At 39.1% G+C, this 16,070-nt stretch overlaps 1 protein-coding gene across 7 annotated transcripts in view; it reads right to left on the minus strand.

Moving 5' to 3' along the window:
• The window catches only part of LOC119722605, a 46,185-nt gene that overhangs the window by 19,786 nt on the left and 10,329 nt on the right, over positions 1-16,070 (minus strand). For all 7 annotated transcript variants that reach the window (XM_038192793.1, XM_038192791.1, XM_038192794.1 and 4 more), the window contains 10 exons: positions 11,267-14,817; positions 10,819-10,947; positions 8,668-8,719; positions 8,438-8,514; positions 7,421-7,544; positions 5,848-5,925; positions 3,239-3,336; positions 1,987-2,143; positions 1,083-1,223; positions 314-427 (listed from right to left, as the gene is read on the minus strand). In XM_038192793.1, the coding sequence (XP_038048721.1) occupies positions 314-427; positions 1,083-1,223; positions 1,987-2,143; positions 3,239-3,336; positions 5,848-5,925; positions 7,421-7,544; positions 8,438-8,514; positions 8,668-8,719; positions 10,819-10,947; positions 11,267-14,817 (4,521 nt within the window). The remainder of the gene's footprint in view (positions 1-313; positions 428-1,082; positions 1,224-1,986; positions 2,144-3,238; positions 3,337-5,847; positions 5,926-7,420; positions 7,545-8,437; positions 8,515-8,667; positions 8,720-10,818; positions 10,948-11,266; positions 14,818-16,070) is intronic.

The following is a 16,070-nucleotide window of genomic DNA, read 5'->3' on the forward strand; positions in this document are numbered from 1 at the left end:
TGTGGGTCTCAGTGCATATCAACACAGATTAATATTTTTATTAGCCATTTTAATTGACGCCCTTCCCCACCTACTTTTCAATATGTCATCCCATTGCCAACGCCTAGCATCAAACTGAACATGGTAAAATTAGATCAGCACTCTCTGAATGTGTCTTGACAAGTTCCTGAAGTTCCTGCTAAAATCTGCTGGTTATTGATTTCATGTTTCAATCCACTTTCTATAAATTAGCTCTACTTACAACAGTTTGCAGATCTTATCTTAAAACTTGAGGGATTAATATGGAAAATAACAACTCTGAGTGATTACGTACCTCCATTTTCAACTCCAGCTCAGGTTTATCCCCAATGTCTACCATCCAACTCCATAACAGTTTCAAACCATGATGAGTCAGGAAGTGTTTTAAGCATGTCTCATTTGAAGTATCCTACATGAGGAAAGATTCAAAGGACAGACAATGAAAGTCACTCACTTATGCTTGGATATGTTGTAGTTCAAACCTCAAGTTGCATTCCTGGTGCTCTTCAACAAATTAAATTGTTTTTCTCTGAACATATCTTCAACTTGTATGATTAAGTTCAACCAAAGAAACTCCTCGTTTTCTTTTCCTGCATCCCTCCGAAAAAAAGTCTTTGTTTTGGGCACAACCAGATATGCTTTGCAAATGGACTGGCTCCCAGTCCATACATTATTGACACTGATTGTGGGGCGGGAGCCAGCCTACCCCGAAAGAACTAATAATTCAATAACTCAACATGGGTCGATTTTAACAATAAGATACATATTTAATTTGATGTAATCTGTATAAATAAATGTATCTGTATAAAATCAGCCTTAGTCAAGGCGTTCGTCATTACTGGTCCGTACGCAGTAAACGATTGGCGGCATATCCTCGCTATGCAGTGCATTAAAAATACAGCGACCTCATGCGGCCACTATTTTATGAAAATCATTTGAATCCAGCCTTGGTCTAATCATCCATGCGAGGTTTGGAGGGTGGTGCTCATTATGGTAATAGCCTAAGCTGACCTTAAAGGAGCTTAGAGGAGCTAAGAGGAGCTTAGATGACAACATGACATTACCTCTAATATCTTGAGAAGTTGTAGTCTAAGTGGTGTTGTTTCAGCCAGCACCATGTGTCTAGCAAGCGTTAATGTTTGATCATTGGTCCTCAGGCCTCTTCCATCCAGTTCATAGCATAGCTGCTCAATCTCATCATCCAACTACAATATGGACAATGAACAAATAGTAAAAGAGAAAACAAATCCATGGTAATGTCAACAAGAACTTATTGAAACAAAGCCCCCCCCCCCCAAAAAAAGATATCTTTTCCCTGTATTTGTTTAAAAATATGACCTCCACTGTTTTTAATGCAAAGTCTTCATGACTTTGTTGGGAAACAGTATTGCATGTATTTATACACAAATTTGCACAACATTCTGACCTAACATACTTGCAAAATGTTCAAACACAGGCAGCCATAAATCACTGACATTGACACTGACCATACATGTACAGGAAAATTACATATTCACAGGCTGTAGTGTCAATTGTGAATAAAAGTTACAGGAATAGTTTTTCCACTGGACTTAGGGTACACAGATCTGTCCAGCAAGGATGTATTCACACGTTCACAAGTTTTCAAGGAACTGAAAATTTGGGGGTGCAGAATGTTCCCTCCCCCAAATGGGTGTTAGAAGGCAAAAAAACACTTGTCTCTCTTAAAGGCAACTGCCACTAATTAACCAGGAAGTGTCAAGTCAAAATCCTATTCAAAATTTAGAAAGGAAAATGGATACTCTTGAATATAAAAATACTATTTGACATTGAACACTACATTATAACTTGTAACCAAAATGTCCCATGAAAGGCTTGCCCACTTCTACTAGCCAAACAAGAGATCTAGGTCCATTGAAAACTGAAATTTGCAATGCTTCTACAAATGAAACTTTCTGCACTAGCATTACTCTATTACAAGCAACTTACCGAGGCATCTTCAAAGCTTTCCTTACGTCTGCGATCCAAACTTTCTTTCCTCTTAGGTGTCAAGTCCTTGCCAGTTGCTGCTTTAGTTGTTCGTTTGGGCTTGCCAATGAAGCCACGGCAATTTGCAGAACCACACAGACACTTCTGAGCATTCTCACTGTTCACAGAGGTCAAACCAACAACAAGTCATTTTGTTAAGTTTATAAAAAGTCACAGCACACTCCTTGTGGGATATTACACATGTGATATCCCACAAGCTTTGTACGTACGATACGTACGGTGTGAAACGCTTGTATCGTTGGTACCCACGCTATTTTCACCAAGTTTTCACATATGAGTGGGAGCAGCCAACTAGCAGACGATCAGCTGTTTCGAGCACGCGATATGCATGTGAGTTGCCGTTAGATTGTCATGATTGTTGTGTTTACTGCTGTTTGTTTTCGGGATTTTTACTTCAAAATCCAAAGAATCCAAGACACTCGGGGCATATAGCAGCCTCAGCTTCGCCTGGGATGCTATACGCCCCGCCGATGTTCAAGACGTCATATCCCACATCACAGCAGTCAACAACTGTTAATTATATAACGCTTCATGTACATGTAGTCACCTTGATCAGATGTTTGAAATTTAATGTAGAGAGCACGTTGTGTCTAATTGTTGGGCTTTAAAGGTTCTAAACGGAAAACAATTCTTGACATATGAAACGTAATTCACACACATGATAAATTTATGACTGAAACGTTTGTCTGAAATCACATTGTTGGAAATACTGCAACATTTTTTTTTTTTGGATACAGCATGCATAAATCCACCATTATGCAATGTCTGTTGACATGCTCAACATTAACACGTCACTGAAGCTGACATCGTATGGTGTGTAGGTTATGTTTTGTCACCTTGTTACTACTATACCTGGTTAAGTTATCCCTTTTCTGATAAGTATTAAGTAACCCCATAAAACCGACCCAAGACCACTCTCCGGTGTTGTCCCAACTTGTCATTAACTGATGCTCTGTATTTTAGAAAAAACCTTCCCAAATGAACACTGGCAAACAAAAATATGTTCACTGATGTGGTTCATGAGGTGTAACAAAGCTCCCTCAACCACTTCTAAGCAATTTACAATGACAATCTGAACTTGACAAACGAAAGTTGTTATAACAGACATTTTACACTGTAAGTATGGTTAGAGGGATGAGATTGTCAAAGAAGAAAGTGGACATAATGAATGCTATCTGCTGATTGTACTTACCCATACTGCTCAAACTGGTAGTCAAATGTCAATTCTGTTCCTGCTGCTATCCACTTCTTGGTGAAAAATCCAACACGAAGTTGACCATTGACAGTCCACTAATAGAAATAAATCATGTTGGACAATTCAGCCTTTGATGCAATCATTTGCAAATAGACCAGGGTTTACCTTGTTCCTTTGGGTAGGATTAACCCTCCTAGTCTTCTGCACTTCAAAACCCGTCGTGTTTTATAAAACCACTTTTGTGCATACCGTTAGTACCCACACTTAACATTCCTTTGAGGTAATCTCCTATAGAATGTTGAAAACACTTACTGAACAGAATTATTGAAACAGATCTTTGCTTCTCTAAGTAATGCTCAATTCACTAAAATAACCCATCTTTAAAACTGTCCAATGGAATGCTAAATACTTTCAATCATCCAGCTGAATGAGCACTAGAGATTTCACACAGACATTCCAATTCCAATGAGATTTAAAGGGAATATACATCATTTGCTTTTGCTGTAATTTTCAGAAATGGATGGAATTGGGGGGTTGGAAATATATAGCAAATATAGTTACACTGACTTTTTTGAGGTTTTGGGTTCGAAAATGCTATAAAAACCAAGAAAAAACAATCATTTTCCTGTAGTCTGGTTCCCTGACTCCATATAAGAAGAAACAGAGCAGTTTACATACATTGGGGAATTGTAAGGTCAGGGAACCAGTCTAGCTGGCTCGTACCCGTTCATAGGTTTGTAATCGTTGCAAACAAGTGCGATGGTCAATTGGGGCCAGTATTTGAAAAAAGCCAGTTTTTTCCAACGCTGATCAGCCGATCAGCGTTGGAAATTGATACAAAAATACCACTTTTCTTGAAAATGACAGTATACCAGATGCCAAGATTTTACAGAATGCTTTACACTGTCATTCACTAACAGTCCAGCAAGGTATTTCAAAATAATTTGGTAGTTTTATTTTTTGATGTTTGCAAATGTTGTATTTTCCCTTTAATTGAGTCAAGACTGAAACATTATTTCAAGTCTTTTTCTGAAATGAGAATGGTGAGTTTTGTCTGTTTTCCTTTGCAAGTTTTTGTTCATTGCATTTAAAGGGTATTCATCAATGCGTATCGATAAATGATCAGTTGTGAACAGCAAAATGTTGTGGTATTTCTATTGAACTAAAAATAACTTGTGAATAGAAGGTGAAAATTACATAAATTTTTTCAAAGTAGTCCATGGCCTTAAATTTGAGCAGGGCGGCAGACACAATATATTACACATACATGTAAATATGTACATACCGGTACACATATATATACACTGGCTTGCAAAAGTATTTCTGCACCAGTTGTGTGATTTTCAACTTGAAACGTGACTTCAAGATATCATGGATGGTCAATACATTTCCAAACCTGCGCCTTGTGTCGTTATTTTAGTCAGTTAAATGCAACTTTCCAACACTAAACATCCTTTCCTTCATGCATCGTTGAACCGCCATCTTGCATTGCCTCATTACATATTCATAAGCTCATGAATATCATTACGCTGGCATTTAAACCAATGAGGGGAAAAGTGGGCTGTTTTTCCGGGCCGTTTAATGAATATTTAGGTGGTCAAATCATCGTCCTCGTTCATAACAAATAAAACTAGAATCCCCAGGCCTTATGAGGGATGGTTATTTGCACGTGAATGCTTTCTGTAAGCCCCCATTGCCACTCAAAGGTCAGGTCAATGATCACCAAAAAGAGATGTTCATGCCTGCCGTGGAGAGAAGTGAGGCTTCGGGGAATAAAAAAACTGTGTGGCACTTTCTATGCAAGCACAAGGTTCGGGAATAATGGTCTGTGGTTGCCTCGGCTTTATCAGGACTCAAGGCGTCGGTGACCTGTAGGCAGTGCTGGTCGAGGCATTTACGGTGTTTCAATTGATTCTGATCTTTTCTGCCCATTGTTATCGGCCCAGAATTCCCATTTCAGCAGGACAATGCACCACTGCATATTGCTTTGATTATGCAGGAATATCGGGCAGACCCAACCCCAGATTTCATCCGAGAAATGGGGGGGGGGGGGTGGGGCAGTAGGGAGTTTGCAGGTAATGGATAGCTAACTCCAAGCCCCGACCTGCCAATCCCTTGGAGAAAGATGGAATGAGCTGAAAAGGCAACTCCATTGCCAAGTGCCGCGACGGAATCAAGCCAAGTTGTTCCAAATTCTTCAGTGGATTTGGTATGGCCTGGATCACAAGATCCTTGCCAATCTGTTGATATCAAGGAACTGGCGGTGCCAAGCTGTAACAAATGCTGGGAGAGCTTATACCCGTCATTTAAACTTTTCTTTTCACTTTTGCGTTCTTTGGGCACCGCCATCTTGGATTTTGCAATGCCCCATGGCCATTGACTTTGTACACGGAAGAAAATAGTGACCTGAAATTAATCGAAAAAAATCAACCCAATCCAATGAAAAAAATAGCAGGGTGGTGAAAATTTAAACGGGCGACAAAACTTTAGCGGGGCAGCATAAAATTTTGGCTGGGCAGGCAGCCCTTCTAAAACCCCTCATGGAGAACGCTGTGCACTTTCAGACTTTATTTTTATTAAATGGAGCAAGCCACATATCTACCAACCTTCTGAGTTTCACAGTTGGGGTCACAGCTGTGGTTGATGAATCGAGACATGTTGCCTTTCATCGTGGCATCGATTATCTGATAAATGAATGCAAGAAAAATCGAAATTAATCACAAGATGTTAAAGAGAAAATGAAAGCGCAAACAATTACATTGTTAGATCATTCCATGTCAAATCACGTAATGGGTTACACACCACCTCTTCAAATTGGTTCATATTTAGTGTATGGGGTGATTTTGGCTGCAAACCTGAAATCTTCAGTTTAAGCATCATCAGACCAACCCTTTCGGCACTACTGCCTTCCATTATTTGGTGATTTTAGCCAAAATGGACGTGGCTGCCCATTTTCAAATGACCATATTTCCATCACCCGTGGGCCAAATTTGTTGATCTTGGTTGCTTTAAAAAGGTAACATCATAAGGAATCCAAATTTACCATTATTTTTCATAATTTACGGTATGATGACCTTTTGACCTTGAATTCGACCTTGTGGATCACATGACATTGAGACAAACTTGGATCAAAATAATACCCCACATGTTTTCAACAAAATATTAAAAAATTGGTTGTACCAAATTCTTGTTTGGTTTATACATGTAACACATTTCAGGGACAACAAAAATCCCTGCTTTAAATCCACTAGTGCAGGAAAATCACATTTTGCAACAAGTATGCCAACCTTGAGATGAGCTAGAAACCAATAGGCTATCATTTTCGGTCCAAAAATTGGGCCACCAGTATCAAATGATCAAAAGGAGCAATGCTCAAGGGCGATTTTTTACAAGGTATGCACATCTACAGTTGGAAAATGTGTGATAGTTTTGCAGTGTGAGCGGTGGCAGTTTTTTTTGTGTTATCACTTTAAATTTTTATTTTTCAAAATGGCCGCCAATATGCTTGTTACCAGATTATTTATACGTGGTAACAAACATGTTTTGGCCGTCATTGTTTTAAAAAAGTGATAGCACCCAAAAAGCTGCTACCGCTGCAATGCTATCACATATTTTCCAACTACAGCAATGCATACCTTGCCAAAAATCACCATGAGCATTATTCCCCTCAATTGATACCGACAAAACCCCCAGGCTGATGGCCTACAAACAAAAAATATTGTACCCCCAAATTTTTGACATTTTTGAGAAAACATGTTGGGGTTTAATTTTCATCCAAGTTCGTCTTAAGGTCACGTGATCCACAAGGTCAAATAAAAGGTCAAAATAAAGGTCATCATACAGACATAAAAATAATGGTTAATTTTGATTTCTTATGATGTTACCTTTCCAAAGAAACCAAGATTAACAATTTGGCCAACAGGTTATGAAGATATGGTCATTAGAAAATTGGTGGCCTCGTCCATTTTGACCAAAACTGCCAAAAAATGGCGGGCAGCAGTGCGAAAACTGTTGGTAAGATTGCGCTAAAACGAAAAATTTCAGCTTTTTCAGCCCAAATTACCCCACATACTACAAATGAACTAATTTGAAGGGGGTGGGGTTTAAACTGTTGGGGGTGATTTGACATGGAATGACCATGTTTAAACTTGCAATTGACATTTATATACAAAACATTACCTCATCTGCTTTGAGCGCCATGAAGTAGAAATGGCACTGTTCATCCTTGTTGTATAGTTTCACACGTGACTTGAACTCAGAGTAGTTCAGCACTTCCCCGCAGTATTCCATCACAAACTCGTGACTGTTACAATGCAAAAAACACAATATCAACTAGGGTTAGCTTTGCACACTTTAAGTACCATAACTCAAGGCAAAAAGTGGAAACTCATGCACAATGTCTTCATTGTCACATTTATGTTGAAAGAAAGCAAACAGTGTAGAAACTGCCAGTTTGGGACAGACTCTACCGCTATCGAGTTCTAATGGATGTCCATGTGTGGGTTCTTCATTAAACAGTTACATGTAAACAGCTGATCCTAAAGAAAAATTCAAGTTTTCCTAAATGACAGAGCAACAGAATTGTCTCACAAGGTGCTTTGTATCAATCTGTTTACTTGCAGTTGAGTTTATTGAGGTCTGTGGTTTGAGTATATGTAATTGCAATTAGATTTTCTGGCTTTTTAAAGAGAACTCACAGAGCTATTTGATGCCCCCCCCCCCTTTTAATAAAACCGACTCAAAATCAAATGAAATATATTCAGCCCAGCTGAAAATTGTACAAAAAGCAGTCTACAACCTGTAACCTACAGATGTCCTGTTTGTTTACAATACTGAATGAGGGGAACTGAATAGAAAATATACCAATTAGCCTACAATGCCCTCAACACATAAAGTACATGGCAATGCAATTGGTAGGCTAACTTACATTACGAAATGAAATGTCACCTATTGTGTCAATTGTATACATATTATTGTTTACCACCTTCAGTTCTTTTCCAAGTTGTAAACAAAGGTTAACTTTATTTTTTGACTTGAGTGCTTTTAAATTGATTTCATGCATGGAATAGCTTAAAAAAAACTTGGTCTGAAATCTATTGGACTTATTGGTAGGCAGAAACAGCTTTTGTCTTTGGTTGTAGTCTGTAAATAGGGGCAAAAACAGTTCACAATTAAAATTATCCAAGGTCTACTTACGGTTTTAAGTCCTTTTTACTCTTGAGACCATGTCCTTTATTTTCTGCGAAAAAGACACCAACATTCGCATACTGACGCTGTAGAAGTAAACAAATACAATAGTGTGAAATCACACAAGATTCAACATTTATTAAAAGATGCCTTCAAGATATGGCAAAAATTACCTTTGGACGTACTTCAATAAAACATCACAAGTAAATGCCATCATATATTTTCTAACACAGACTTACTTTTGAGAACCTCCTGTTTGTGCAGTAGTCACCACATGGGCATCTGGATGTACTGAAAGCCATAAAAGAACACAAAAAAATATCAGACTTGGTTATACCTTCGCATAAAATTCTAAATACATTCCTGCATCAAAAATGTAAGGCTAAAACAATCTAAATGTTTTGAAGTCTCTGGCCTGTTTTCACACTTTTAGCTTTTCAAAGGTGGATTCACAGAGGAATAATTTTGTGCAAAAATAAAGGCTAATGAAAATCAAGTTGTCTCAAAGACGCTTTAATTTACTCCACAAGGGTACATGTAAATGCTCTTATTTGACAAACATTTGTTTAACCCTAACATTCCCAAATCATCGAAATCCTCTTTGCGTAAGTGGAGGATTTTGCAGGATTGAGGGCATAACACGATTTTGTCTTTGGATGATGGCGGATCCAGGCTAGCAGGCCCCATCTGATGTGGAATGAAACTAGAAGATTGAGGCTCTGGCCGTTGTTTTTTTTTGCCCCGAAAAAAAATGATTTCGGAGAATTCAGGATGTTGATTGTTTTAGGCAACATTGGGCAGGCATCCAGTATATGCAGTAATATAAGTTGAACCTTAAAAATTGTCCGATGTTTTTTCAGTCATATCATGTCATCTGCATGTACATGTATGTACGTGTATGTACATGAATGGTTTCTACCCGTTAAATTCTAATGGTGTATTTTTTTTCAGTCACCAAGCATCATTTTCTCAGATTTCATATTGTTCTTGCTTAAAACATGACAATAAACCACTCACATTGTGCACTGTGTGTAGCAAATCTATATTTTGTGACATTTTGTTTATTGACATCAACGCACCATGCTCGAGGTTTTCTGATGTGGGGCATGGTCCCATGGCCAGTCATATTTAATTGAGAGGGCTCATCACTTGCAACTGGGCTACCTCGCACGCATCCTCAGTGATTTCTTATCTGTTCACATGGCCACCGCAAAGAGCTATTGATTGGACTGCTGGTGTGCAGGCCACAATTGGGCCAGTGGTGGTGATCAGGCTAGCTCAAAAGCCAGGATTTGTTATGGTTACGGGTTGGATGTATGATTAACAATGCTGCATGCAAACTGCATCCCCATGTGAAAAGACCACGTCCGTTGGGCAGAAATGAGTCATGAAACAAGTTTTGCAATGTTGTTTATACTTATTTGTGACTGTTTTGGCAGCGTTTTCTATGGACTGGCCTAACGAAAGTTTGAGGTAAACGATGCAGGTCTTTCGAGGTACAGGGGTATTCTAAGCACTTTTGAAATATCGATATTACTTGATTATTCGATATTGTTTAAAAAAAATTGATATTGATGAATGATATCGACAGTACCAAAATGCATTACATTATCCTCAAAATTAATCTCCCGTTTGTGCCTTTACTTTGTGTTTAACGTTTGCTGTATAACGGAATAAAATTCAGCTGCAAACTGTGTTTGAGAGTGAGAATAAAGCATCGCGAAATGCCAAGTGGCAACACTTTGTGATTGCATTCGCTGGAATTCGTGGTCTCCAGTATGAAAACCTCACAACAAGCTGCCCTTTTTTGACTTGGAGAAGTTCCGTTGTCCGCTGTTTATTTTCGTACATTCTCTCATTGGCAATGCCCGGTGCTTGATGAAACTAATTGATCGAGGGACGAGCAACGTGCTCTGGAAAAATGCATGGGAATTGATTTGTTTATCTGTGGTGGTTTGAAGAAGTTCCCTCGTCTAATATGTTCCCACATATTTCTCGCTGGGTATTCCCCCACCCATCGGCGGTCCTTGTATGTGCACAGTAACCATGGATATACAAATGCCTAGCAACAACGATATTGGATTTCCGATAAATCGATTATTGAAGATTCTTATATTGACAGTGCTTTATTCATATACATAATATCCTATTCGCTTGACAGGAATGGGGTATTACTTTGAGATAAACAGAGTTTTGAGGTATCTGACTTTGTGGTAATAAGAGTTGATTGAACCACTGTTTACTGTAAATCCTCTTTACTCCAATTACTTTCGGCTTTTCCATTGCCAATCCACAATACATTAAGGGCTGGGAATGTAAAGCATCAAGTTCTCAAATGAAAGCCTTATTTAAAGTGCTGATTAAATTTTGTTCCATGTACTTGTACTTACCATTCTATCATCAGCAATCGGTTCAAGCAATCTTCCCCACATGCATGAAATCCACGTGCACGTTCACTCTTTGATGTTACGCAGTCACACACCATTCTACGAGCTTCTTTCCCCGCTTTAGATTTTTTCCTGCAGCACAAAAGATTAACTCGTTTATAAATTTTCTGTTTCAAATGCATGTACATTTCAGAGCTATTTCAGGATCTTTCTGTTCACTCAACATGTAAAATGCACATCTTTTATGCAATTTGCTGCCATCCTGCAAGTGAACTGAATTACGCTAAAAAAACATTGTAAAATTAACTTTCAAAATTGCATACAGCCGGGAATTACAAAGAGATGCTCAAAAACTGCTACACTGGTTATTCAGTTAATGCAAATATTTAGCAATTACTGCATTTGAACAAAGTCACTTGAAAAGTGAAGAGTAATACATAACAAAACTCACCTCTCTGACAAGTAGCAATTTTCTGGAATATCTTCATAGGTGGGGACCTCATCTCCTGTGACTATTCCCCAGGATTGTTTGTTGCTTGCTTTGGTTTCCTCTGAATGACTATCTATCACTTCACCTTCTTCAATATCCTTCAAGCTTACAAGAGTATCTTGGGCAGCAGATGGTGCAGACGCTGCAGCATCCACAGGTTGTTTGGGCTCACTATTAGAGATGCTTTCAGGAAGTTCTGATCGAATAAGAGACTGAGTAACTTCCACTTTTTCCTTTCGTAATGGTGGTTGTTTTTCAACACGAATGTTAGGACCTGTAAAGTTCTCCTCCCATACATCCCGAGTAAATTCCGAGTGGTTATAAACCGGACGTCTAATGCCTGAGCCTACAATTCTTGGATATTCCGTTTGTTGGTTTTGTGAGCTCATGTTACCTGCCTGAACATGACTAATGTCCATTGGTCTATGAGGAATTGAATCCATCACCTCATCTTTGTTGACTACAGCAGGCATATTTAAACAACCCTCGTCCACTGGATGATCCTCTGCTCCATCATTTTTGCTCACAGCAACCTGCAACTGGTTTGCATTTTGTCCTAGATCAGATGGATTTTTCAAGTTATCAAGGTCAGGAAATACCAAAAGACTGCCTTGTTTCTCCTTGTCCAAGATTCCATGAACTTCTTGGATGGTCTCCTGGTTTAATTCCATACCTTCCAGATCCGTTTTCTGATCATGGTCCTCGTCACCTTCTGTTACTGGCCTTACAAGATATGCTGGGAGATCTGCCTCTTCAGTGCCCTGGCTGGTATCCATTGCCCCTTTATCAGTACATGGAATTAAAGTTGTTGACATGCAGCTTGTACTGGTAGCAACAGGGGCACTGCATATAGACGTCATGGCTTCTGGGCTTAATGGTGATGGTACATAAGCCTCATTGGTCACAAGCTTAGATGTTGGAATTATTTTGGATGCCTCTACTACAGGACTGGTTTGACTGGACAAACTGACATCGGTCGTCAATATCTCAGATGCACAAATGACTTTCTCCTTTCCATCTATAGGATCACAAGGAATGACCTTACTGACATCAGAGGTCACACTGGGAGAACTTGCATCTATCATGTCAGCATCTTTAGCAGGAATCATGGAGCATTTAGTGTCTGTAATGGTGGTTTCTTGGGTGATAGCTGATGACCCATTAATATCAAGTGAAACGTCTGACAAATGTGCAGACTCAGACTTGTCAACATTTGCATTAGGCAGCTGAGCCATCAGAGTAACAGCGGCATTAACATCACAGGCTACATCTTGAACAATTTCACAACTTGGGACTGTTGATATGTTCATTTCTGCATCTCTTATCTTTCCTAACTGTGCATCCTCATCTTTTTGACACTGTATTACTGGAGGTGTGTAAATCACATTTTCATCAGGTGGTGGACTATCTTCTGGTGCATTCACTGACTCAAGATTGCCACTTTTCTTCATAACCTCAGGCTCTGAAACATCATTATGTGGGGATCCATTTGAGTTATGTGATGACAAACGGCGTTTTCTTCCAGATGCTGTTGATGTTTCTGCGAAATCTTTTGGTGATTCACTTAATCTCCTTTTCTCTATTGAACGAAGGCGTGTGCTCCTGCGTGTAGGCAAAGATTCAACATTTGACTCATCTGTTCCACTTCTTCCCTTGTTGCCTCGCCAGGATCTCTTTTTCTGCCTCGGTGCGTCACTCTTTGGTGATACACTCACAGATTCTCTCCTTTTAGAAACATCTGCAGAGAAACAAATGTCTACTTCCCGAGTTCGAATTGGCTTGAACAAACTCTCTTTGGCTGGGTCTGATATGTTCAGTTGGCATGTAGAAGTAATTTCCACTTGTAGGTTAGACTCCTTGCATTCCAAGGAAACTGATTCTTTCTGCAAATCATCTCCTAATTCCCTCTCACCACTATTAACAGTTTCTGCAGGTTGCAATTTCAATGTTGAAACTTTGGTTATTGTTTGTACAGCCTCACTTGAACAATTACACAAGTTATTCACTGAGTCTTGCTGGAGGAATACTTTACTGACAGATTGCTGATCTGATGGTTGTGCTTTGGAACTTGCACATTCAGTACTGGTAGACGTAGGAGTCAAATGTATTGAATCCGTAGGCAGTTTATTTCCTGCCTTTTCAGATTCATCGAGTGCATGAGATTGAGTAGTTTGCTCTGGAACCACTACAAGATTCATCTCTCCTGACATTTCCATTGCTTCTTGGGGTGGTCCACATTCTGATGCCAAGAGTGGAGTATTACCATTAGTTTCTGGTGTTATTGAAGTTCCTGATGTTTCATCTGCCAACTCATCTGATGCACTGGTAGTAGGTAAACTTGCATCTTGAGGTAAAGTTTCAGGCAGTGATTTTGTACTGGAAGCTGTTGGAACTGGATTGTCAGACTGCTTGCCATTATCAGCATTTGGTATGTCGTTGTAGTGCAGCAGAACATTTGGAGGAAGAATCTCTGCAGGAAATTGGTTAAGATGTATCATGTCTACATCAAAGTCCCACAAGTCGTTTCCTGAATGGGCTGCATGCATGGCATCTTTTCTGACAAATCCCTTCATCCATTCTATGACTGGCCCTTTTCTTATAGAGACTGAGTCTGCAGATAGCTGAACATCTTGCAGGTTAGGCTGAATTACACAAGATGGAGCATTATCTGGCACAATGCCATTTGTTGTGTTACCTTGATTGATGATATCTTTGGATAAACTCTTGGCCAGCGATGACTCCTTGTCCACACCAAACCGCCTTGTTACAACTGTACGGAGTTGTTTAGTATCCTTTGATGGTTTGTCTGTACTATTTAGTTTTAATGACCTGGGAATCATCATATGGTTTGATGCTTTGGATGTCACATTTCTATTTACAACACATGTTGATTTTGTTTCATTCTCAATGGAAGAGATGTCCAAGCTCAGTGTGACTTCAGTTGGTGCTGCATTCAAGTCCCGCTGTATCTTTGTAGTCCTTTCTGATTTCCACTTTGAAGGTTCATCCTCTGATATAGGAATTTTCTCCATGTTCACATGAGACGCATTAGTGCTTGCTACCACTTCATTGAAGTCATCTTCAGGAACTGATTCAGAGACCATAAGTGCCTCATTAACTGCATGTCCTGCCCCTTCCACTGTTTTTACATTTGATTGGTTATTATCAGACAGAGACTTGCGATCCTGCAAACATGCTTCATCAACTGCTTTCACAGATACAGTCTCAAAATGCATCAGTTTTTCAAACTCTTCCATTTCCTTCTCCAAAACAGGTTTGGAGTCTGCATCAGCCACAGAGCCCAGGTCCTGGTTAGTTTCTTTTGTGTCTTGCTTGGCCTGGTCACTATCAGATGATAAACTACTCCGCAGTGTACTTTGTGATCTTGTCACACAGTGTGATTTCACTGGAAGCACTGAATTGGTGGGAGAAATCAGGTCAACTTTCAGTGGTATCTTTTCTGCCATAGTGACACCAGTGCTTTCTGGCGATGTGGTAGTCCCCTGAAGATCCTGTGGAATGAAATATGGTACAACCAAGACAATTCAAAACGTGCAAAGTGACAGGATAAGCACAGCACAATTTAACACCTTTTTTTTGTAACTCTTTTCTTTCAACATAGGTATTGGACAACACTTGAATTAGTTTCTATTTTATGAAATGGAAAAATTTGGGGGCTAGCAATTTTAAGTAGATATCATTTTACTAACCATCTTAATATTTTGTGTCCATAGGTACACGAAGAACGTGCATGAGCGACTATAAACGCACATGGTCAATAGCTAGCAAAAGCCATTTTTCCAACAATGTCTGGCATACAAAACACTATAACTTTAAAGTATACTCCATACTATTGATAACTTACAAATAAGTAAGCTATTTCATAATTATTTGATATTTTTGTTTTTGCATATGTTGTCCACTTCTTTGGAAATAAGTAAACATATCTTAGAGGATATAAGAAAAAATTCATCTTATGATTAGTGAATGCGGTACCCACTGCTATGTACAATGGATTTGAGCCGGCCAACCGATCCCATTGGGACATCTGCTCTAGAAAGCAGGAGGTCGTGGGTTCGAGTCACACCCAAGTGATTTTTTCCAACTTTCAATCAGGAGGTAACACACTGAGTATACAGTGTAAATATGTCAGTGAAGGGCAAAACCTAATTTGATATACATACATGTATATCTTATCTTAGAGGAATTATCCACATCTGTTTGGGTGAATTTGATATTTAAATTTTAGTCCCATTATATGCTTAGACGGTCTTTGTGATTGCCCCCTCCCCAAATAAAACAAATTATAATAATAATTATAATAATAATTATAATTATAATAGTCAATAATAAATCAATCTATAAATAAACAAACAAAAAAAGAAAACTTAATAAAGAAAACATTTAGAGGAGAAAGAGACAGTTATAGTTTTCATGACCATTCCCAAGTAACATGATAAATGACCACAATTATGGGGGCCACAGATTTGTTCAGGCTATTCATTAGCACTGCTGCCATTCATGCCTTCTGTCAACATGGGGTCAGGGCCAAAGTGCAACTCTGCACAGTACAGTAAACTCCGGCTAAGACGGCACTCTCGGGACCAGAGAATTTGTGACGACTTACGCGAATGTCGGCTTCTGCTGCAAGTCGTCATTTTGCCGACTTACACAAATACACAAATTGAATCACGGAGTGAAAAAAATAGATTGAATTAATGGCCTATGCGCATCTGTATCTGGATCATGCAAACAAGATTCATGG

This window comes from Patiria miniata, unplaced genomic scaffold, assembly GCF_015706575.1.
Source record: "Patiria miniata isolate m_02_andy unplaced genomic scaffold, ASM1570657v1 HiC_scaffold_16, whole genome shotgun sequence".
In the NCBI taxonomy this organism is placed as follows: Eukaryota; Metazoa; Echinodermata; class Asteroidea; order Valvatida; family Asterinidae; genus Patiria; species Patiria miniata.